The 25147-nt window shown below is 39.3% G+C and overlaps 2 protein-coding genes and 1 pseudogene across 7 annotated transcripts in view; 2 read left to right on the top strand and 1 right to left on the bottom strand.

Annotated features, from left to right (window-relative positions):
* The window catches only part of TRPC3 (transient receptor potential cation channel subfamily C member 3), a 59854-nt gene extending 48407 nt beyond the window's left edge, over positions 1–11447 (top strand). For 5 of the 6 annotated variants that reach the window (XM_039879549.1, XM_039879544.1, XM_039879547.1 and 2 more), the window contains 3 exons: positions 2186–2269; positions 8244–8319; positions 9622–11447. In XM_039879549.1, the coding sequence (XP_039735483.1) occupies positions 2186–2269; positions 8244–8319; positions 9622–9752 (291 nt within the window). In that variant the 3' untranslated portion in view covers positions 9753–11447. The remainder of the gene's footprint in view (positions 1–2185; positions 2270–8243; positions 8320–9621) is intronic. The other variant, XM_039879545.1, reaches the window with a different exon arrangement.
* Positions 11448–13483: 2036 nt separating this feature from the next.
* Positions 13484–25147, top strand: part of BBS7 (Bardet-Biedl syndrome 7) — a 31819-nt gene continuing 20155 nt past the window's right edge. Inside the window, exons 1-7 of the mRNA XM_039879543.1 lie at positions 13484–13725; positions 15090–15155; positions 18246–18308; positions 19741–19916; positions 22260–22446; positions 24355–24427; positions 24801–24917. Coding sequence (XP_039735477.1) covers positions 13690–13725; positions 15090–15155; positions 18246–18308; positions 19741–19916; positions 22260–22446; positions 24355–24427; positions 24801–24917 — 718 coding nt within the window. The 5' untranslated portion in view covers positions 13484–13689. The remainder of the gene's footprint in view (positions 13726–15089; positions 15156–18245; positions 18309–19740; positions 19917–22259; positions 22447–24354; positions 24428–24800; positions 24918–25147) is intronic.
* On the bottom strand, positions 15690–15807 carry LOC120616335 (uncharacterized; annotated as a pseudogene).

The raw sequence follows: 25147 nt of genomic DNA, 5'->3' as shown, positions 1-25147 counted from the left end.
TTGTAAGAAAACACTTTGGTATTTGCGCTCCATGCTTCTCAACTGTTTTTCTAAAGTTAAATAGTTATGACCTCACATTTTCCTCTTAGTTGTATGTATAGTTCACGACCACCGAATTCTTCTTATTTGCAGAAACCCTTTATTGGGCCAAATAGTCTTTTTTCCTTCAATATTATATAGTCGATACAGGCCTAAGAATGTCCTCCAATATTAACCATAAATACCCCTTTTATAAGTAATCAAGAGTGGTTTGTCCTCAAGTTGTCCTAGTTGAGTCCAATTCATCGGCAGGCAGAGATGAGTTCGATGATAGCACTTTATTATCACGAACTTAATTTTCAGAGATAGAATTGGTATCGGAGACAGAAGGACATGAGCAGAACTGCAAACGATAGGGATCGAGGCAGACAGGAGCAAATGTGTGGGGTTAAATATAATTTTTGCCTGAAGTTGCGAAAATGGCCTGTATACGCTGGGAGCCACGAGATGGCAAGGTCATCTCCACAAAGTACAGGCCTTCCTGAGCGGAGAGGTGGATGTTTTTTCTCCCTCGAAGTTGGGGAAAGGGCTGGATTAGTACAATTTAAATTTCTCACTTTTTAAAATAGATGTGCCTTTCCAAAATTTGTAATCTTATTCTTTAAGGAGGGGTTGGTGCGGCTTCGGGTTCCGTCAGAAAACCAGCTCTTTCTCCTGCCCCTGGAGGCGCCCTGGCTTGGTTACTGCCCAGCTTCCTCCCCACTGGCCGCACCTTCAGCTGCAGGGTGGCTGGTCTCCTAAGGAGGCCAGACTCTAATTGTCCCCTTGGGCGACTCCTGCTACTGCTGAAACTGACTTTGTTTCTCTGCGGAGTTAGTACCTGGAGCTTTATTGTTTGGAAAGGAAGCCTCTCGAGCGTGGAAACGCACAGCTCTTGCCCGTTGCACCTTAAAGTTACCTTTCGGGCCGACGTCCCTGACTTCATTCCCGGTGTTGTCATAAGGTGGAAGGGGAGTGCCAACTGTCAGGTCGCAAAGAGGGCAGGCGTTCAGGGGCACGCGGCGCCCAGACCCTCCGCGGCACCCGCGCGCTGATCCTTCGGGAGCCCCGCCCCCTGGCTCCCCTGTAGCGAATATCTGGTTAAAAACTGCCATTTCGATTTTATTTTTTATTTTTTAAATTGCGTGCAGAGCTGTTTAAATCTCTTTAATCTTATTCATATACCTAGATACTCTGTGTGCTGGATTTATTTAAAAAAAAATTTTTTTTGGAGAAATTATACTTTTCTGCTTTTCTTTCTCCGACGGAGGGGCGGAGCCTCCAGCAGTGTTTTGGGCTCAGTCTGTGGTCAGATACTGACCCCCAGTGGCGCCCAGGCCTCCCGGCACCCTCTCGAGGGCAGAGCTGGCCGGCCCACTTCCTCCTGCCCAGCACCCACAGCTGCCGGAGTCATGACCGGGTGGGGTTGCGGGGGGCAGGGGGATGCAGATGTTTGGGTCCGGGGCCCTGCCTTTGCACCCCACCGCTCAGGAGGCGGCTTGCCCCTGAACAGGAGGCAGGCCCCGCTCGCTCTGCGTGTGCGCCTCTGGCTTCCTTTCCTACCTGCCCAAAGTTAAACCTTAAAAAGAGAGAGAAAAGCAAAGCAAAGCAAAAATCTTTAGCCGGGTTCTCTCCAAAGTTGCGCAACTGGCTCAGTAGAAGGCCCAGATCCCTGGGAAGATGTGTTATGTGGGCAAACATTTTAGGGTTCCAAAATTCTAAGTGATACCAGCTGAACTTGAGGGTGATTCTGTTCAAGTGCAGGAGAGGAATGTAGGCTCCCGGAGAGCTGCTTCTCTGCAGCTTCACCTTCTTGGCGCCAGGAATCCGTTTTGACAAAGTATGCAAGGTCCCCAGGAGCAATCGCGTTTAGCACGAGCCGACTATTAAAAGTATTTTTTCAGAAAAAAAATAAATAAAATGTGTTTTCAGCTAAGCGGTTCAATGACAGTTCACCCTGCTGTCGCGTTGACAGACGTGAGTGACCTTTTTGCTCACGTTAACTTTTACCTTTGCAAATGAAATCACTTACGACACTCGACACCCACAACATGTTCCTTGGAAATGTGGACTCCAGAAGGGTTATTAAGGAGGATAAAGTAGATTATGCTTTTGATTTCCAAATGAATGTATTCTGATTTACTAGGTTAATTGTATTTTTTCCTAGTTAAACCTCTTCACTCAGTCTAACTCAAGAGTTTTTGAATCACACAGTTTTAACAGCATTCTCAATCAGCCAACGCGTTATCAGGTAAGCATTCATTAGACATATCTCTTTGTTTGTAATTCCATATATGTCTGTGTGTGTGAGAGAGAGAGAGAGAGAGAGAGAGAGAAATTAGTGAGTAGAATTAGATTCTTCAGATGTACTGTGAGGATAGAACAGAGAAAATGGTATGTTACTTGGTGGGCATTTTAGAAATCAGAGTCCGGGTTTTTCTTTCTTTTTTCTTTCTTTCTTTCTTTCTTTTTCTTTCTTTCTTTTCTTTCTTTTCTTTCTTTCTTTCCTTCTTTCTTTTTTTTTGTTCGAGGAAGAAGAGTTCCTTTGCATGGAACTCGTGAGTGGAGGCTTGCCACAGTTGCCAGAGGACACTTCCGGTGTCCCTTGGGCTGGAGAAAGCGGTCAGAGAAGTGGTCTACTTGGAAAATAACGCTGACACACTTCTCCAGGCTTTTCTTTCAGGCGGTCCATTTTTCAAATGGATTCTTAGGCTACGCCGTTTCCTCAGTCCTACTTTCAAATAGCTTTTGCATTTTGATATTGGATGTGACATTCGAACACTATCCCCCAACTCCAAAGAGGTGATAGTCCTTTATTTTACATCTATCTGATCATTTCCGATGATCAAATCTTTAGATCTCTGGTATGTACAGGATCCCGAGAATGAGGGTCAGGAATTTGTAATGTGTGGTGATGACAACAAATGTCCATAGTCTTCTTCATACAATTTTCTTGGAGGCAGCAAATTCTGCAGAACTGCTTGCCACGCTGATTGCCAAAGCCTTACTTTTTAATGATTCTGTTGTATTCCATCGTATGGTTATACTTAATCGATCAGTTTGCTGTTGCTGGAAATAGAGAACATTGCCAGGATTTAGCTCTTACAAGCCATACTGTAGTAAGTAACCTCGTATATATGACATTTGAAACATGTGCAAATCTATAGCAGTGTCCGGTTACAGCATATGTGTATGCTATTTTTTTGTTATCAAACTGATTTTGATGGCATGTGTGCCAATTTCCATTCTTAAAATGAATGTATGAGAGTGCCCATTTCCTCCTTAATTTTCCAACAGTATGTTACCAGAGATTTTTATTTTGACCGGATGGGTGAAAATGCTGTCACAGTGTAGTTTTACTTCCCATTCTTTATCATGAATGAACTTGACCATCTTTTTACGTTTAGTGACCTTTTCATATGAAAAAAAGGGAGTGTGGATACCTCTAAGTTTCATTATAGGAGGAGTTTGCTTTTTTCTGTTTCTTATTCTCTTTGTTGCTTTCGAGTGATTTAGAAGAAGTGGAGAAATGCCTAGATTCACTGTCAAGTTCAAATTCCTGTGGCTGAAAATTATTAGGCTACCACATGAGATGATCCCTGCTAAACGCCCCTCCAGACTCCTATACATTTCATATTTTTCGAATGAGAAGAATTTCCTGTACCTGTGGTGTGATCGTCTGTGCCTCCCCGAAAGTGATAGGGAGCATAAGAGACTCTCTGAGGGAAAAAGTCTCAATCAGCTAAGCCCACGCCAGTCGAACTAGATATAAATGTCTCGATTCTATTTAGATAAAATGTCTTTATCTCAATAGATAAAATTTCTTTATCTAAAAGCTCCATGAGCGATAACAACAGTTGGTTTAGTTGTTATGGATTTTTGTCTTAGGCAGTGTGATTATAATTTATGACTTACCTTAAAAAAATTCCAGATCTTAATCTGCCAGATGGGGACATTTCCTTCACAGCCGTGACCTTGGGGTACACTGATTCTCATGGTGCTACCACAGCTTAGCACTCTGGGAATATCTCTAAAGAATCATTTTTATGATTAGTTTATAAGACACCAAAAATACTTTATTATTTTCTCATGACTTGGCAAATTGCTCACCTTATTAACAAGACTCAGTGACATATGACATAACATATTTTCAAAACGAGTCACATTCATCTTCAAAAAAAAAACATGTGGCCACGACAAATCAGATCATCCATCATCTTATCTGTTTTACATTCAATTGAGTATTTCCTCTCCAAAGCAAGGAAGAGTTCCAAAAAATGTGTTGGTCAATGCCAGTGTTATTTATATTTTAACATTAATTATTAATACCATTCTGAGGTGATTATTTTGAGTGTGTAAAGAATTTTTTGAAAACCTGGAGATAATTTTTCTGGAGAACATAAAGACTTGGAGAGATGGCTCTGGTTGAATTCTACTCATGAGTATCTGTATTAGTTCAAGTTAAAAGTACATAGGGGGTGTAAGATGGCAGTGTAGGGAGACCCTGAACTCAACTTTTCCCACGGACACACCGAATATGAACCTACATATTAAGCAATTCCTCCTGAAGAATAGTTGAGGACTGATTGACCAGCTTCTACACACACACACAAAAATTATAGAGGGTATTAAAATGTATGTGAAACACCAAAACAACAACAACAACAACAACAACAAAAAACCCTGAATAGTCAAAGCAATCTTGAGCAAGAACGAAGCTGGAGATATCATACTCCCTGATTTCAAACTATACTACAAAGCTATAGTAATCAAACCAGCATGGTACTGGCGTGAAAACAGAGACAGAGATCAATGGAACAGAATAGAGAGCCCAGAAATAAACCCACGCTTATTAATCTATGACAAAGGAGGCGAGACTATTCAGTGGGAGAAAAGCCAGTGTCTTCAATAAATGGTGGTACGAAAACTGGACATGGACATGCAAGAGAATGGAACTGGACCACTGTCTCACACCATTTCCAGAAGTAAATTCAGACTGGATGAGACGTGAATGTTAGACCTGAACCCATCAAACTCCGAGAAGGCAGTCAGCACGGGCAGTCAGCCCTTCGCCTTCAGCCTGGGTTGTGTGGGCTGCTTCTCCTTCGCACAGCTCCCTGACCTGGAGATCGGGCTCTGACGTGAGGTGTGGATCTCATTGTCACCCTCTCCATAACGATAGCCCATTGTCCCAGTCCTGTCTCCCGAGTAGACTGTCCTTCCCCGCTGTTGCGTGTGACTGCCTTCTACCCAACACAGTGGCCGTTTATGCTGGTCAAATAATAAGCGCACAGGTTGAGCCAATGGCCGCTCCTTTCTCATCTCAGTTTTTTTTCTCCCCGACTTAATTGCCAGGAGCAGGTCAGCAAGTCTGCTGAATAGACGTTTATTTGGGAGCAAGATGCCAGGCTCCCTTTCGTTTAGACAACCCTAATCTTTAAGACCGCTTGCCTTGGATTTCCTCCTTCCCTTAGCTTCGGGGCGGGGGCACCCCAAAAGCTCATGATCCCGCCCATGGCGTTTTCCATATGAGGGTGATGAGGAGGAGATGAGCGGTGAGTTCATTTCCGGTCTGGTGATTGTCACTAAGCCCTGGGGGAGGCAGCTGGCCCCAACTGCTAGTGGCAGCTTGGACTCAGACCGTGGCATACTTAGCCTCCTTTGTCACCTTCGGTTTTGGGTCATCGACAGTTCCAGGACAATGGGAAAATCCCATTTGACATAAGGTTGCATTGCATTGGTTTTTTTTTTTTCATGGATAAAAGTTTTCAATTGTCTTAATATAGTTAAATTTATCAGTCTTTTTTTATGGGTTAGCCTTTCTGTTAGCCTTTTCAAGAACTATTTCCCTATTCGAAAGTTTTTGCCTGTCACCTTTAGATCTTGTCCATTTGGCTCTTTCTTTTCCTTTGTATACAGTGTGAAGTAGATATGTAATTTTAACTTTCTGATAAGCACTTTTTGCTGAATAGTCTATTCTTCAAGCTACTTTTAACTGATAGACATTCCTTTGTATTTTCTTTCTATAGGAATCTGCCTTCTCTGTCCCCTAAATTTAATTATGTCCCTGATATGTTCACCTGTCATAGTGAATTGTTCCAATGAAGTCTCACTGGATTAGGAACTGTGTCCATCATTGCATCCCCAGTACCTAGTTCACTGCCTGGCACAGAGTTGGCTTTCAAGAAATATTTGGCAAATGAATGAATGAGTCCAGGCTAATATCCACCAAGCTGTGAGTCTGTCCTGGGATCTGCATTCCTCAGACATCAACAGGTTTTCTATTTTACTGTCACTAGTTGGATGAGATTTTCCTTTTCGATAGCATGAGCCCCATCTTGATCTGTCATTATTCTCTGAGACAGATACTTTGAATCATTCTTGGAACATGCACCCCATGGATAAGTGGGGAGTACCATATCCGCATTTGAGTTCAGGTCTTTTTTTTTCTTTCTTTTATTATCTTTGAATGTGATACTTCATATAGGCACAAGAATATGTGTAACACATAATAAATTATGAAGGATAATTACTTGCACACACACCTTGCAGCCACCTCCTGAGAAGGATAACATTATGGCCTCTACACAGGTGCTCCTCCCTAGCCCACACCCTTGCCGCCACCTGAGAGGTAGTAGTTCTACCTTGAAGTTTGGGTTTCTCGTCCTCTCGCTTTGGACTTCTTTTGAATATAGGCTGATGGCGTGTATAGATAATCCTAAAAATGCATTCTATAGATCCAGTTGTTGTTGAACTTCGTAAGAATAGTTTCACGCTTTGTGATGTCTGCAACTTGAATTGTTCATTCAACAGTTGTGCTTCTAAGATTCGTCTACACGGTTGTGTGGCTGTGGTCCATTAATTGCATTAGAGAACACGATGACATTGTGTTGTGTGACATACCGTGATCTATTTGTCCGTTCTCCTGTTGATATTTGTTTAGATTGTTAGTGGTTGCTTTGCTGTTTTGCACAAAGAGCTGTCGTTTATGTCTCTTGGTCCAAATGGGGGCAGTTTTCTAGGCTCTATACCAACAACGGCCTTTCTGGGTGAAAGGCTATGCAGATATTCAGCTCTAAAAGATGATGTCAGATTGTTTCTCGGAGTGGTCTACTTATCCTCATGCCAGCACATCTGGTCAGAGACCCGAGGTGTAGGAGACACATCTGATCCTTCCATCGCGCCACCCAAGTCACCCTCTGGCCTGCAGAGCGCTTCCTCAGAGTGGGGGTGGGGGGCTCCAGATCCACAATTCAACATGGTCCCTTCTCATCCCAGAAGCCAATATTTCCTTCCAGTTTGTGGCTTGCCTTTCCACTTTTTTAATGTTATCTTTATAAAGAGAAATTTTACTTGTAATGAGGTTGAATTTGCCAACATTTTCTATCATAATTAGAATTTTTTATCTTGTTTAAAAACCATCCAGCTCTACACTGAGTAAATATATTCTGCTATACTTTCTTTTGGAAGATTTAAAAGCTTTGTCTTTCACATTTAAGATGCACATGGAACTCATTTTTGTGTGCACATTATGAAGTAGGGCTCCAGTGTAATTTTTTCCACATGGCTAACAATTATCCTGCAAGAGCATTTATTTAGATTGAAATATATTCACAATATATATTGTTATAATAGGAAAGCATACAATATAACAATATACATAGTATTTAGAAAACATAAAATACAAAACATAGTAATTAGTACATATACGAAATTGAAAGATAGGGTATTGGAAGGACAGACAGCCACCAAAATAGCAAGAGTGATTATCTTTGGAAGGTGGATAATCGATGATTTTGTTTAAATCTTTTGTTCTTTTTTGTATTTTTTTCTCCATATTGAGCATATATTTAATTTTTTTTTAATAACAGTGAGAGATAAGGTAGTGTCTGTAGATGATAATGTAATGTCAGTACACTTTAAAGAGAAGTCATTAGTTGAAAGAGAAACCATGAATTGAAACCCTCCAATATAACTTTTTTAAAAAGCTGCTGGCTTCCATTCCCGGAGGTGGGGTGGGGACATGTCTGTGAATCATACAGTGAGTCTCAGGAGGTGAGAAACAGTTAAATTCTGAAACCTGGGTGATTCTTCTATAAATAGTTATATAAAATCTCTCTTCCCTGAGTCGCTTGCTTTGCAGGTAAGTAAGGCTCTTTGGAGACTAGGATCTCGGTTACTTGTATGTATCGTCGGTGACGTAATCATTTCTTTTCGCCCGACAGCAGATAATGAAAAGACTAATAAAGCGATACGTCTTGAAAGCACAAGTAGACAAAGAGAATGATGAAGTGAATGAAGGTGAGCCTCTCCCACGTGAGAGACGTCCTTTGACATCTAACATAATAATAATAATAAACGTAATAATAAACATGGAAAACTTCATGTTGAAAGTCACTTTAAAAGTCCCGTCTAAGGTAACAGTTTGGGTCCTTCTGAGATCGACAGGAGAATCTGATGTCGCATTTCTGAAACGCTATCTTTTTAAAGAAATAGTTATTAACAATATCAACCTGAAACCATTTATCTCTACTCAGAATGCCCTGATTTTTAGAATGCAGAGACTGCCGTCTCTCGGGGAGTTTCAAATCCCTGTTCCATAGGTAGTTTCAGTGAGTTCCCGTGAGCGGTAACATTTTTCCAATGGCGCAGGTAAAATAATGGTTGGCTCAGACAGAATCCACATTTCTTCAGAAGAATCTTTACATTTTTGTCCAGAAAGAAATCTTTAACCCATTGTTCTCGGCTGTTTGTCTTTTGCCTTTCTCTTATCTTTTTGGCTCTTTACTTACACGTGTCTATTTTTCCAGGTGTATCCTAAGCAGGGCATCTGTGTGAACTATAAAAAACTATTCATCAAAGGCCGGGGCGTAGGCCCAAACACCAGCCCAGGGTTGAAAGGAAGTCAACCTGGAGAAATAAGTTGCACGAAAAATGGAACCTGTAGCTCTCCCCACCAATGAGATGCCACTAGATTTAGCTGCACTGATAAGAGAAAAAAGGGCTAAATCGAGTCAAACTGTTCATGAGTTTCGAAGCCATTACCTGGTTAATGCAAGGAATCCCTTGCAAATTGGAGTCAATCCAATGACATGTGTATGCAGGAAAGAAATCCATGAAAGTATGAATGAGCACCAGCAAAATCCAATCACAGTGTCCTAGAAACAGTCTCAGGGAGACAGGATTGGAATGGGGCCATCGTTTAGAAAGCGGAAATCTGATCAGTTGTACTGTAACCCTTAAGGCTGCGGGACCCTGGGGGCTCCCTGGACACAGAAACGAGGTCCCCTGGCTGGAAGTCAGGTAACGGCCAAGTCGCCCTGTGCTAAAAGTTGGCCGAGCCCCAGCACAACACTGCAGCTGAGTTTTACTATTAAAAACACAGAGGGACTGTTTTTATAGCTTTTTTCAAAGGTCAGTGTATTTTTAAAGACTGACATTTCTTAAACATTTTAAATAAATAAATAAATAATCAAAAATAATTACCTTGGAGACCTTAGGAGCTAAATATAGTCATAGCATAAAAATTTTACTCTCTGTTCTTTTCTAAATCCAAAGAGCAAATTATCGATTATATTTTTGTTTTTGTTTTTAATACTACAGGTGAATTAAAAGAAATCAAGCAAGATATCTCCAGCCTCCGTTATGAACTTCTGGAGGACAAGAGTCAAGCAACTGAGGAGTTAGCCATTCTAATTCATAAACTCAGTGAGAAGCTGCACCCCAGTGGCTGAGGTGTGAATGACTCGGTGACCTGGAATGCGGCTTTGACTACAGCACAAATGTGGGCAATAATATTTCTAAGTATGAAATACTTGAAAAACTATGGTGTACATTTTAAGTATTAACTGCCTCTATCATGTGAATCTTTAAAAGTTAGGTTTGAATGGTTTTACCGTTTTATCACGTGCGAATGGTCTTCATTTTCATTGCCCGTTTGTAAGGCCTCGACATTACAAGCGGTGACACGCCATTGCATTTAAAGGCCTAGTATGACTACGTGACTGATACTTTTGTCCATTTTAAAAAAAAATCCAACTACATCTTTGCACTACCTGTTTGCCTCCAAGAGACTGTAAGCTCCTGGGGGACAGGGACCATGTCTTCTTCATCTTTGTGTCTCTAGCATCTAGTACAGTGCCTGGTACATAGTAGGTGCTCAGTAAATGTTGTTGAAACCAACTGACCTGAACTGCCAACAAAACACAAAAGCAAATAAAAAGGACATCACTATCTAGCACACCTTCTCTTGTCCAAGTGCCGAAGGGATCGTTTTTAAAAATAGAAACTGAAAACATTTTACAAGCAGCTAGGACTTGGTCATATTTTCTTAGACATTTTGGCATCACTGATAATCCTAGAACCTTTGACCCCGAAGAAAGAATTTAACAGTGAAATGGGTTAATAGAAAATATCATTACATTACATATTTAAGTTTCATAGAATTGTTCAAAGTAACACATTAAAGATTTTTTTTTTTAAGTATGTACTGTTTGCTTGCTGTCTTAGATTTTCATTTACTGTTTTTCAGTCATGTGAATTTAGTCAGTGGGGTGGTGAATGTTTTAAGGCTGGGAGTTACATGTTATTTTGGTACTAATTTCTGCTTCTGATGCTTTAATGCTAAGTCAGATGTCCATAACTGTCTTCCTGTCTTGCCCATTCACTCCATTCTGAGTTTTGGAGGGGATGTTTATGGGGAAAAAAATCAGGAAGAGCAGTGGCCGTGAACCTGGAAAGGTGTGTCAGGTATCAGGTGTGCTTTATTTCCCGTTGAGGCCTCTTTTGCCATCATTGCTTACAATGATTGGCATCCTTTTTCTTATAAAAGCATTCGGTGATACTTTCTACACAAAATAGATGGTGATGTATCTGACTTATTATATAACTGAGCTGAATACCGGTAAATCTCCACAACAACTCATGACTTAGATAGGAAAGGGGGTACAGGCCAGTAAGTTCCCTCGTCTTCACAGACCATAAAACACTCAAAGTATTTTTTTTTAACCAGGTTGGTTTAAATGTCTCAGAATTATGCTTCACATCTGATTCTCTTCAGTCTGTTCCTGTCAAGTCTTATAAGAATATGAATTGTGATCACACCTCAAAGATAGCTTCATAGGTCCTAAACACCAATTAAATACATGAAAAATCATTATTCTCACAAAGCAAGGCTTTCTAGACATGAAGACAAAAATGAACATTAAATGGAACCACATAAAGCTCTTAAAGATTTCTTAATTTCTACTTTTGGGGACTGAAAAAATTAAATTAAGAAAAAACTTTGTACATTTTTGCTACCATTGTAGACGATTTCATTAACTTCCGTGCTATTCTCTAATAGTACTTTGTCTTAAACGTTTTTCAAATTGTATGTATGTTATGTTATGCCTCAGAACTGAATAAAATATTGAATTTTTTCATTGTCATATGTTACTCTACTATATTAAAATAGCAAAGATAAGGAGTTTCCATAATAGACAATACTTTCAGTCTTACAGGATTGTCTAGGATTCCAAATGTGGAGGTTTTTTGTTCGTCGCTATGGAATGGAATATTTAGCAATATTCCAAATTGGGGTTAGAAAAATGTTAACTGTGAAAGTGTCAGATTCAGCTGGGGACATTCACCCTCTGAGCCTTGGACTCTTGAGTAAAGATAAAGATGACAGCATTTTTTTTTTTTAAAGTCCACGCTTCCCACCACTGTAGCATGCGCCATTGATCGGACAGGTTCCTTTCTGTTATGGGCTGAATTGTGTCCCCCCTAAATTCGCATGTTGAAGTCCTAACCCCCAGTACCTCAGGATGTGGCTATATTTGGAGACAGCACCTTTAAAGAGATAATTAAATTAAAAGGAGGTCATTAGGTTGGGCCTTAATCCTATGTGACAGGTGTCCTTAGAAGAGGAGATTAGGACGCAGACACAGAGGGAAGAGCCTGTGAGGACACGGGGAGAAGATGGCCAGGAAGAGACGCCTCAGAAAATTGCTTTGGTTCCCTGCTCACACCTGGATCTTGTACCCCTAGCCTGTGAGATCCTGTAAGAAAATAAATCTGTTGTTTAAGCCACCCAGTTTGTGGTACTTTGTTGCGGTGGCCCTATCTATCAATACACCTTCCAAGCCCTAAATTCTATAAAATTCTATGTAATTACATTTTATCCCATCTCCACGATAGCTGTTTTTCAGTTTACTTCTAAAATTTATCTGTATTTTTTCGAGTCTAAGTTAATAGATATTTTCTCACGATTGTTACACAGCTAACCTATCTCAAGGCTTTATTGTCTATTTTAATAGAGTTATTTTAGCCTCAGAAAAAGACTTGTCTGGAACACCCTGGAACCTGCATAAAACCTCAAATCCCTCTGTAGGAAAGAATTTCTTTTCCTAAAAAGCACCTCTTCTCAAGGCTTTAATTCTTGATTCACAATCATTTGTGAACTTTTCCCTAAGAAACCACAGAAATCAGGAAAGGGAGAGTATCATTAATCTGTACTATTTCTGTAGGCAGAGCTCTGTGTGCACTAAGGAAGGACCAATGGACATGAATCAAGGAACGTCAGATCTTGGTCAGATCCTGGATGACCATAGTACAGCAGTAGTCTGAGGGTCCCTGAGGCCTTTTCGGGGAGTCTTTTTCTATTAGGTATTCTCATAGCACTAAGATGTTATTCGTCTTTTTCACTGTGCTGACATTCGCACGGATGACACAAAAACCATGGTGGTTAATACTGCTGGTACTTAATCATCACTCAAAGCAGTGGCTTCAAACTGTATGGAGTAAGTAGTTACTATAGTCTTCATGCCCACATTGGCAGGAAACAGTTTCACTTAAAAATGTTCGTTATGAAGCAGCAAAAATTATTTTAAGTCTTATTCTTGAGTACTTATCTTTTAAAATATTCCATATGATACGGGAAGTAGGCATAAAACATTTCTACTAAATAGCAACGCACATTAATTGTCTCAAGGAAGAGCACTTCTGTGATTAGTATTTTGAGTTGCTAGCTGAACTTGTTGCTTTTCTTGTGGAATACTTTGTTTTTGAAAGCACAACTGAAAAATTATGATTATTCAGACTTAGATATTTGTCATAACTTTCTTGAGAATTCAAGCAGGGAACTTGTCATTTCAAAGAAAACAATTGACATTGGTTGCCAGTGCTTAAAATCTGAGCCTTTAGGCACAAATCATAGTTTTGCAAAATTTGCACCATCTGAGGTTGACAGCTTTCTAGTATTTCAAATCTTTTCTGATGAAATCTGTGGTGATATTAACAAATGATATTTTTCGGAAGTTTCGGCGGCGGGGGTGGAGCCAAGGCTGCATCCCCGGTCTCCCTGGAAACCACCCTCCTCGGGTCCCGTGGACCGCGTCCTCAGTCCCTCTCCGCCTCCGATTGGAGCAGGTTTAACCAGTGGGCGGGGCCTCGCTTTCGTCCGCGCCCACTCCCGTGAGCGTACTGACGTCACGCCGGACGCCGCTGCCCTGACGCCCGCGGCTGCATCCCCGCCGACGCCGCTGCAGCTGGGGTCGCCCCTGAGTGAGGGCGCCCCGGCCGCGGGCCATTTCCCCTCAGAAGCCCGGGGTCCCGTAGCCCCTGTCCCCCCTGTGCCCCCTGTCCCTCCTGTCCCGGCCCGGCGCTGCCCGGCGCGTCCGTGCCGCCGTCATGGATCTGAATTTAAACCGAGCGGATTATCTGCAGGTAACCCCGAAGGGAAGGGGCGGGCGCCGCGCGGGAGGAGCCCCATCCCTAAGGATCCGGTCCTTCCGCTGACGCCCGGAGGGTCGCCGGGAGCGGGAGCCCCGGCTCGTCCGCCCTCCCGAGCCCCGCTTTCTCCTGTGAGCCGGACCCCACCTGCCAGGCCGCTTTATTGAGCATCTAGTTTATTACGACAGCTTCACGTGCATAAATATTTAGTCTTCATAGAAATTCCCCAAGTGGGTCATGCGATAGATGAGAATCTAGGGGCCCAGAGAAGGCAATTTGCTTCCTAGCGAAAAAGGATGGCGTCGCTACTTGCAACAGACCCCAGAGCTGATGTTTTCTCTGTTACACCCTCCCGCCCCTCAGCGTTTCAGCCCTGGCCTTTCTCTCCCTCTGCTCCATCTCCCCCTTTTTCAGTAATCCTGTTCGGGCTAGTGGTACACATATTCGCCCGCTCGCTTTCCCTGGGAGCTATGCTAAGCACTACCCACCTTAATATTTACCATGTCCAGCTGGTCACGACCTCTCGCTGCGTTGATCCCTTCTGTCTCTTGAAACTGTCCCATTTTCTCCAGTACCATTTCTCCAAGTTCAGATTCTCATCTTCTCTTGCTTGGATCACTGAAATAACCTCCTGATTGGGCTCGGAGCCTCCAGTTTTCACCTCCCAGCAAGCTGTCTTTCACAGCACGTGCTAGATTGATGTTTCAAAATACATATCCAAATAAATTGTTTTAAACTGCAGTACTGCTCTCTGGAATACGGAATGACATTATAGATCTATAATCTACGTGTAAGTTCTTTCTCCCCCATCCTCTTCCGGTAACAGTGCGCTGCTAGTCACAGTTCCCGGCTGAACTTGCTGTTTTCATCTCCTGTACCTTTTGTAAAATAATCTTCATCATCAGCTTTATTGGATGTCACAGCATCAGCACGTTTGGTATTTTGGCAAAAACCTTTGTTGTGTTTTTAATAATAACTATTTCCTAAGATTTTTAAGTCACTTTCCAAAAACAAACAACTGCACGAAGTTGTAAAAGAAGGCTTCAAGAAATACTTTTTCGTGAAGTATCTTGCCAGTAATGTCACCTTTTTTTTTTTTTTTTTTTGGCTTGACAACATAAATTTTGACAAACGTAAATTTTACTATTTTTGGTTGTTTTTTAAATTCTGACGTTTGTGGCATATTTCATTAGCGAATAAGTTCATCGCTGATAATAATGATTTCATATTACTAATTATTGCAATAAAGAATAAGATTCACTATGATCTGAATCTGCTGGTCCTTTTAATCTTTGATGTAAAACTCGGATTATAGTGTATGAGAGAACATTCACTAGGTGGCCGGTGTGTTTCCTTAGGTGGGAGTGACCTCTCAGAAGACCATGAAGCTACTTCCTGCCTCAAGACATAGAGCAACACAAAAGGTACTATAGAGATACTGATTTCTCCATATCGCCTTAGTTCCGACAGAGGAGAGGTTTATAATTCCTTCTTTATTGGTCAGTTATTCTTTTTAAAATGCTAATGTTGAAATGGATTTCTTTGAAAAGATGTTAGAATACCAAGAAACATTTACAAACAGTCATTTTCTTGGACGTTAGAATTACTGTGTACAATTAGTAAATAGAATAAGCAAACTTGTTAAAACCATATTCCATTTTTTAAAAAATAATTACTCTGTGTGTACTGTGTGCACCAGATTGTGTGTATGAAAAAAGAAATGTAAAATGCAATTGAATATAGAGAAAATGCTTTTTTGAAACATTATCATATTTTAAGAGTAATTAAATATTTTGATATTGCACTTTAACTGACAGTGTTGATTATTTTTATTGAAAGATTGATCCTATGAGACAAGACAATTATAATTTCTTAGTAGACTATTGGGATATCTATATCTATATATCTATATCTATAGATATCTATCTACATAAATATAGATATGTATATTTATTTTATGCCTACAGCACCTGGTCTTCCTAGATGGTCTCCTATCCAAGTACTAACCAGGCCCGACCCTGTTTAGCTTCTGAGAGCAGACAAGATTGGGTGTGTTCAGGTAGCATGGCCGTAGACTGGATATTTTAATAGCTACAAAATAAATATAGTATCCTGATATATTAACATTTTATCAAGATAATTCAACAGATTTCTGATTGTCATTTATTACATTCAGTCTGCTAGATCAGCACATCTCAAATTTTTAGGTCTCAAGGCCCTTTTGTACTCTTAAATTATTGAGGGTCCCAAAGAACTTTTGTTTATGTAGTTTATCAATACTTACTGTATTACAATTTAAGCTAGGAAGTGTTTAAAATATTTTTCTTTTTAAAAATAATAAACCTATTACATGTTTACATAAATAACATTTTTATGAAAAATAACTATTTCCAAAAACAATACAAGAATTTAGTGATAATAGTGGTATTGTGTTACATTTTGCAAATTCTGTAGTCTAGCATAAGCAAAGGTACCTGCATTCTCATGTCTGTTTTCATGTCTGTTTTGGCTGAAGTATATGAAGAAAATCTGGTTAACACAGACACATATTAAAAATAGTCTTTGAATCACTTTTCCAGATTATTATGGGTCTTAAACACGTGCACTATGGACTCGGAAACCATATCGATTAACTTTTCATACTTTGATACGTTAAAATCCATTGGTCTGTCTTGTACTTTGAATGGATCTTTTACCCATGCGTGAATGTATAGCATCGTGTGATGGTCATTTGAGGTTATTGGTTCATTTGAGTTATACAGATCCTGCAAATGTTGACACATGTTATAGAACATCAGACATACCACATTCGTTAATGCCACTGCCGATCTCCTCAGAAAAGTCAAGTATTGGGAAGCTGTCAGTCTCACAGTGGCAGATCCAAGTCTTCCAAAGTATGAATTTTTCACTTGAAAGCTCAGACTTTACCATTGGTAGCAAATACTGTTAGCTGTTTTCCTTTGAAATAACAAGCTCACTTCTTCCTTCAGGTTTTAAAAATTCCACAAAATACCCATGTTTTAATAACAACAGTTGTTGGTTATTCTTCATTCTTAAAAAAGGTGTTTCTCGAAAAAGTGGATAGTTCAGCTCATAGCTCAGTTATTCACGTGTTTTTCCTGAAGACTCTTTGGATATGCAGCAGAAGTGCTTAATGCATACTTCCTTTTTTCTTACACTAAATGTTAAAAAGGCGTGTATTCAAAGGTCAGGATTCAATAAGATTAATTTTTACTGCCTCCTCAAGGACATTCTTACACAAAACTTTTTTTTCTTCTCAAATGGCGATGAAGATTACACACGACTGGTATGGTTTGGTGTCATTGTTTTGTTTCTTGTCAGACACCAGTAATCTTAGCCACTATTACTCTGCACCAGCGTGTAAATATCGACCAACCCAGTGAAAAAGGAGATAAAGATTTACTTCCAAACATACTGTTGACCCGACAGATTCCCCAAAAGGTTCTCATTGACTTCCAGGGGTCAAGGAACCACACTTTGGGAATCCCTGTAATAGATTCTCGTTTTAGAAATTCTTGGAGTAGTGTGTTGTCAAAAAATCAACCTTAACTATTATTACATATTTTTCATCTGAAAAGAAATCTCTGCCAGTACCAAAGCGCATCAGTCTCCCGAAAATGTGAACGTAATTATTCGCGAATGTTCATCACTCTAGGGAGAAAGTGGAGTTTTCATGAAATACACAGAGGTTGGTGATCTCCCTGCAGAAAGTCAAGAATCAGTGGTCTGAGAACAAAGTCTGTGTGATGTCAATTTTTTGATATTTGAGACTCGTTTTATATCCTAATACTCGGCCAATTGTCTAATGTTTCTTTGTGCTTGAACATTTGTACTTTGATTCTTGGGATGAGTGACTTATTCATTTATGCACACATGCACACACCTCTACATGTATCCATATGTGCATTTGTATGAGATGAAAGGTAATTGTTTTTCTAATCCATTTCTTACCTTTTCTCTTGTTGATTATCAGTTTCTGAGAAAGAAGTGTTAGTCTCTCTCTATATTTCAGAATAAGCCGTTGGCCACAGTGGTAACTGATAATTGTTACTGGATGATGGATACATTGGAATTCATTAAAATATTCTGATTACTTTTGCATATGTTAAAAATTTTCCTTTACAAAGGTTTTAAAAATATCAAGTAAGTCAGTCACACCCTTAATAGATAATCTGTTTTGAAAATCAATCATAAAGCATTCTTATGCTCCACTTAAAAAGTCCCCCCCGCCCGCACCATTTCTGTCCCCGTTCTGTTCTGTCTACATCGATGGAACAGAAAGTATGGCCAGCTGCTTCTGTAACAGCGCCCCACGACCTTCTCTCTGGCCTTTCTCTGTAATTCTGTGGGGGATTATTTTTTGTGGTGGTGTCTTTCCCAGATTTTTTATCTCTGCTTTTAAAATCATAATTTATAAATCGAGAATATTATTTTCTCCATATGTGGTTCATAGAGCATAGTAGTAATTTTGGATTCTCTTCACTCTATCACAGGTGGTTCTTGGAGATCATGATGGGGTAGTTACGTGCTTTGGCATGAAGAAAGGAGAAGCGGTGGTATGTATGGCTTTTTTATTTAGGAGGAGAAAAGGATTTTCTAAAAGAGAGACACGCTACTTATTGAATAATCCTAGGTTAAACATTTTCTAAAATACAGTGAAAAGTGGGCTGTGGAGGAAGTCGTTATATGAAGTATGAGGCTGTAGACAGTACAAGAGTCATTAGCCAGCTATTTGTAAAACACTTTTGACAGCCTAGGGTGAGTTATTTGTTTTTTATGATGTGCAGCAAATTACCTCAAACTTGAGGACTTAAAACAACACACATTTATTAACTCACAGTATCTGTGAGTCTGGAGCCTGGGCTCAGAGTTTCGCATGTCCGCAGTATATATGTTAGCCAAGCTCTGTTCCTTTCTGGAGCTCCGAGTGCTATTCTGAGCTCACATGGTTGTTGGCAGAATTTAGTTCCTTCCTGTCGTAGGACTGAGGTCCCCACTTTATTGCTTTCTGTAAGCCAGAGCCTGTTCTCAGCATCTTGAGGCCCCCACAGTTCCTTGCTATGTGGTCTTTCACAGGCCTGTCACAACGTGGTGCCTTACGTCTTCAGACAGACTGGAAAATCTGTCCGTCTGCTAGGATAGCGGCTTATAGAACATAATGCAACATGGAAGTGACTATCCCATCGCCCTTGCTACTTAATATAACCTAATCTAGGAAGCGATTATACATCGATATAATCACAGGTCATAGTTTACAAGTGATGGGTTTGAGATGTGAACTTTTATATTCATTATACCTAGTATGGAATTTACGAAAAAGGCGAAGAGGGTGAAAACTTATCAGAAACTCAATTTTCAATTATTCGTTTTTTTGCTTGCTATGTATAAAGTTATAGGGGAAGGAGAAGACTCTGATGCTGGTAATAACATGGAAAATAGCGAGGAAGAATTCGACGATGCGTTGTTTCCCATTAAATAGACAAATACGAAGTTAAACATTCAGGTTTCTAGGAAGTCCTATAGTCCTTTATTTATACTAAAATTTATAAAAATTATAAAGAAACCAAGAGATATTAGTTTTTAAATGACGATTAAAGTATAAAAACATGTTTATTGGAACCAGCTGGGAAATCTTGTTAAAATGTAGATTCTCATTCTGTAGATCTGGGATTGGGCCTGAGATTCTGCATTTTTAATAAAGTTAGTGATGCGATGTTGCTGCTTAGTGAATCCTACTTTGAGTTGCAAGAGTTTAGATTTTAATGATGTCACTGAAATATCTGTGGGAATAAGTATTCCAAAGTTTGAAGGTATTTAGCAAAAAAACCCAGAAGACCTACTGAAGTAAATACATTTATTTCTAAAGATACTTCTATATAGTAGAACTGTAGTATTTTTGCAAATTTAAAATCACAGCGTTTTTTTACAGTAAAGGAAGATGCTTGTGGTAAATCTGTGTACTTAATTTTCCACCAATGATTTTTGCAGGCAGTGTTCAAGACTTTACCGGGGCAGAAGATCGCAAGACTGGAACTGGGAGGGGTTCTGAACACGCCCCAGGAGAAAATTTTCGTTGCTGCGGGGTCTGAGATTAGAGGCTTCACAAAGAGAGGAAAACAGTTCCTCTCTTTTGAAACAAACCTCACTGAAAGCATTAAAGCTATGTATGTTTATTCTCTTTGTTTTTATCTATCCATTTATAATATTTTGGAGAGGTGACAAACAGCTGATTAAGTATCATATCTTAATAGGTTTTCTGGGAAATACAATTGACTGAAGGTACTTTATGAGTCAGAAATTAAATGTGAGCTAGAATCAATATAAAATCAATTGGTGGTTGAAACGTTTTTAAGACTTTTTTTAGTATTTGTACATTCATTTTTGACTGGTTGGTTCAGTTACGATTCATGATCAAAGTATAAAAGGAAAAAGTAAAAGAAATCTCCAGATATTTAAGCTTCTGTTTCTGTGCCATCTCTGAGAGTTCTGGTTTTCAGGTAGCATCATTTTCTTAAGAGACTGGCCCTTAAAGTTCGTGACTGTCATAGGGCATCATTTCAGGTGAGTCAGCTAAGACTCTAAGTGAAAAATAGCTCCCTTCATGGTTTCCTAAAATGTGAAGTTTGGAATTATAATTTTAGTTTAGTTTTTGAATCGTGGGCTGGAAAGAGCTTTAAAGTTCCTCTTTACCGTTCCTCAGATCTGCTACTAAGGAGAATCCCCTGGAAGCTTAAAAACAGTCAGATCCTTGTCCTACATCATACATGCAGAATCGTAATTATTGGGGGTGGGTTAAAAGGAAAAAGTTCTGGATTTGCATCTGATGCAGCCAAGTTGTATAAGCAGCCAGACCTCCATTCGGAGACTGCTGATCCAGTCCAGCTCTCTCGTATAATTCTGCATAATGCACAACACATGTCCTGATGTGTTGCAAAATTTGATGAGATTAGATAAGAAACAATGACAAGTGGAAGTACTTTCAGTGGTTCCACAAGAAAATAATACTTTTGAAATGCTTTTGTAGATAGGAACAGCCAACGATAATGGTAAAATACTAAAATGGAAGTAATAAAGTAGTTGTTAGCATGGCTCCGCGTACCGTGCCCATGCAGAAAGGTACTGGATGGAGGTGAGAAGGTAAGGAGCTGCCTGCGGGGAGGAGGACCTGACAAATAGTCTCTACCCCATTTCTGAGATGTTCTTGCTGGCGCGGCAGAGGTGGGATGGAAGGTTCTCTACTCACTTTTTTGAAAAACTATTATCTGAATCTCCACGTTTTTGCAAGGTTGCCTGGGAAAACAGGTTATAACTATATTCAGTAAGGAAATCAACCACTTATCAAATCGATTATCACTCACACCCCCTTCTCTGCTTGATGTTTCCATCCGTCTGACTCTTGTCCATAAAAATGGACACCAAATAGTACTTGGACAGCATAATGCAAATGTAATGCAGATGGATTTCCAAAAGAAATTTCAAACCTTGGTAAAGGTGAATTTTCATTAAGTTGATAGAAATGATTTTAAGAGGACTGCTGAAATCATTTGCAGAGCCACGAAGTGAGGCCCCCTAAACAATAATTGAAAAAGAAAACGAGGATCATTATAGGATAAGGAATAATTATAGTATAAAAATATTTTAAATATACTTTAGAGGAGTAGAAATATGTGAAACCTTCAAATAAAACCATAGTACCCTCTCTGTGATCACATGGTAATAGCAATCTAGAAGGGAAAGGTATATAATTTTTGTTAAAAAATTTCAGGTCTCCCTGTGAAAACTTTATTCAGTCTTAAGAATTAGAACATAGTTGTGATTATTGCCTGCATTTTATTAAGTATACTATGAAATGAACTTGTTTTTCTTTTTTCAAGATAAAATGCTAATGAAGTCATTTTTCCACTGTTTATCCTTTAGTTTAAAGTAGATTCACTTCAGCTAGCCTTTGCTAGGCAGTACAGTCTGGTAGTAAAACGGCTTGCTTTGGAGTTGAAAACGACCTCAGTTGCAGCCTGGTCCACATCTACTAGCTGTGTGCCGTTAGGCAAGTTACTTAACATTTTGTCATTCACCTGTGAAAAGGGGTAGTGATGGTTCCTAGTTTACAGAGTTCCGAGGATCGAGCTAATACGTGTCAATCACTTAGGACAATGCTTGGCACACAGTACATGTTCAAAAAGTTACTTTTTAAAATATTTTTTGTCTTCAGAAAAAGACAAATTATCGTTATTTTGTCTTTGCTTTCAGTTTTTCTGACCTCGATTTTCGAGAAGCCCGAAGCCTTAAGATCTTCATTTTCAGCTTTCAGAAGCAGTGTTATACCAGAAAGCTAGAAATTAGTGGGGGGAAATGGAAGACAAAAAAAAAAAAAGCAAAACTGTGTCTCTCAGTCTGTGATAAAGTAGTAAATTGTGTAAACAAACTTTTTATCTCTGAAAAAAATTCAAGTTTTTTCTATGCATATTTTTCAAACAATGGATGTCTTAAAGTACTTTTAATGTTCTCAGGTACGTATCTGGCTCAGACCTCTTCCTCAGTGCAAGTTATATCTATAACCATTATTGTGACTGCAAAGACCAACATTATTACCTTTCTGGGGACAGAATCAATGACGTCATCTGCCTTCCTGTGGAAAGGTTATCTCGCGTTACACCGGTATTGGCCTGCCAAGACAGAGTTCTCAGAGTTTTACAGGTTGCTGTTATTTGCATTTTTATAACTTTTCATAATTTAGGTTAATGAATATGACAGCGTGTACTTGAGATAAATTAGTGATTACTAGCCACTTTAAATGGCTTAAAATGATATCTGGAAAAAAATTTTACTATTTTAATTGATAAACTAATTTTTTTTACTTGAGGCAAATGTGTTGATATCTTTGGCAAGTTCTTAGAGGGGCATTTATGGATAAAAGGGCTAATGTTGTCTCTCCACACAATTTTTGAGCTAAGATAACCAGAATAGAGTGCCTTTGCTACAAAAAACCTTTCTTACCTTTTCTTTCTTTTCTTGCTTGCTTGCTTTCCTGCTTTCTTCCTCCATCACTCTCTCCTCTCCCAAAGATCAAATTAAAGGAGGCAATTGGGTTGGAGAGAGGGTGTTAGGCTTTAGCAGGAGATGTTTGTGATCAGACCTGTATCGCTTGAGTTGACCCACAGTTTACGACAGTGCGTGGAACAATAGGCACTCAGTAAATATTTGCTAGATATGTAAATGAGTGATAGTGGAGAAAAATTAAAAACTGCGATTGGCTAAAACATCTACTAAGGCTGTTGTTGTCAGTAATAATAGTTATAGTTATGTCTTCTTAAAAGTGACTTTCAATAAAATACATACCTACACTAGGACCTATAAAATAAAGTTTAAGTGCCAGTAACAAATCACAGGCGGAGTGATTGATTGAGAAACTTAGGCTGAGTGTCGTGGTTGAACAGAAGCCTGGCTGCTTGTTCCATGCCACCACTGGCCGTCTCTCTCTGGAGTTTCACAGCCAGATGGCCATGCCTTGGCATCAGCCCTTTCATAAAAGGAAAAATCCAGCGGTTCTATGAAGTTTTTTTCCCTAAGGGGAATTAAAGCTGCTGTTCGAGGTTCATTCTAGAAGCATGAATGATTAATTTCTCCCCTTGTCTGTGCTGTGAATAACGCTTAACAGGAGCTAGCTAGCATCCAATCAAAAGTTGATGTAGCTGAATTCTAGGATTATGCTCTGTTTAACAGTAAGAGATCCATATGCTTATTGTATATAAAAAAAAAATCACTAAGGATTTATGGAAAGCAAGCAGTTGCAGTCTGTCCTCTGCCCTAAACGCTCTGCCCGTTCCCAGCTGCCTTTTAGGCGATCTGTGGTCCCAGAGGTGGCCTTTTAAAATAGTCTTGTGTGTATTCTTTTGTATTTATGTAGTTATATGTAGATATCTGTAAATTCTTACGTGTTACTTTAAATAAAAGAAAGCATGTGGCTCTCTTATATGTTCTATATATATTTAAATTTTTTACTATAAATTTGCATTTTTTTCATTGTATGATTTATCATGAGTTTTCCTTCTGAGTTTAAGTACTGAGACATTCTTTATAGCTTCACAAATCCTGTGCACTAACTGAGCATCGCTTTTTTTTTTTTTTTTAAAAAGACGAATGAAAGGATCTAACTTGTTTCTTTATCTAAATAGCAGGTCTTTCTGCCTCTCACTGGAGTGGGTTTTGGAAACACCCAAAGGCAAGGCCAGAATTTCCCTTAGAAAGTAGCTTTGGGTCTGTTTAAATGTTAGAATGTGCTCTATGTGAAAGCCCATGAGTTAGGACGGGAGAAACCAGTGTCCCCAGAGAGTTTTGTGAGGAAAATTTACAGTGTCAAGTCTTCAGGCACACGGAATTTCACATGAAAAGTATCGAAAATAGAGACTCTTTTAAGTATTTCTCTTCTCGATGTTTTCATTTTATTTATATTTTAAAATGAGTTAACACATGCAAAATTGCTGACAAATGCAAGTTAATATTCACAACCTAATGTTTTCAAGTGTTATTGTAGAGTTCTCCGAGTGCCTGTATCATTTTAAATTCTTATTGTGTTTCAGTTTTAAAACACTTGTTCTCCCTCAGGGATCCGACGTTTTATATGAAGTTGAAGTTCCCGGCCCGCCGACTGCTTTAGCGTTGCACGGTGGGATTGGCGGTAATCAAGATTTCATTCTTCACTATCAGATAAGGGAGGGCATTACGTTATGTCTAGACATTCCAGGTTTTTAATCATTTAACTATAAAGTGAAAATGGGAACTTGTAGAAAGAATATGAACTGTAATTGAGACTCTTGTTTTCTGATAACTTGCCAGTAATGAACAGTAATAAGTTATTGAACTTTAATTTCCAGTTTTCTCCTCTTAAAGTTAGATTGTGACTATGTAATCATCCTCCCAAATTAAGTCTTCTATCTTTTTATATTTTTAAATGAGATTTTTAGATGAAAGTCAACATACATGCAAATATTTTGATTTTCAAGAGACGAGTTGTGGGATAAATACGATTTATTGGTTTTCGTTATAACTAGGTGACTCTGGAGAAGACCTTTTGTTTGGAACATCAGATGGAAAACTCGGGATTATTCAGGTCACCACAGCCAAGCCGATACACAAGTGGGAGATTCGAAATGAGAACAAGAGGGGAGGTGTGTTTTTGATGTAGTTCAGATTCTGAAATTTCGGTAATTATTAAATATCCCAGGTTACATAGTTTATTCTGTTTTATTTATTCGTAGTACATATATAACAGACTTAGCAATTCACAGAGCCATCTCAGATACCTTTGCTACTTGTTTATTTAGCAGGTCTATCGTAATTTTTGGCATAATTTTTTAAAGTAAGACATGCAAATAGCGATTTGGGATGGCGAGGCCCT

Source organism: Pteropus medius, unplaced genomic scaffold, assembly GCF_902729225.1.
Source record: "Pteropus medius unplaced genomic scaffold, Ma_sr-lr_union100, whole genome shotgun sequence".
NCBI lineage: Eukaryota > Metazoa > Chordata > Mammalia > Chiroptera > Pteropodidae > Pteropus > Pteropus medius.
Note: the sequence above shows the minus strand (reverse complement) of the source record. Positions and strands in the feature narration are given on the sequence as shown.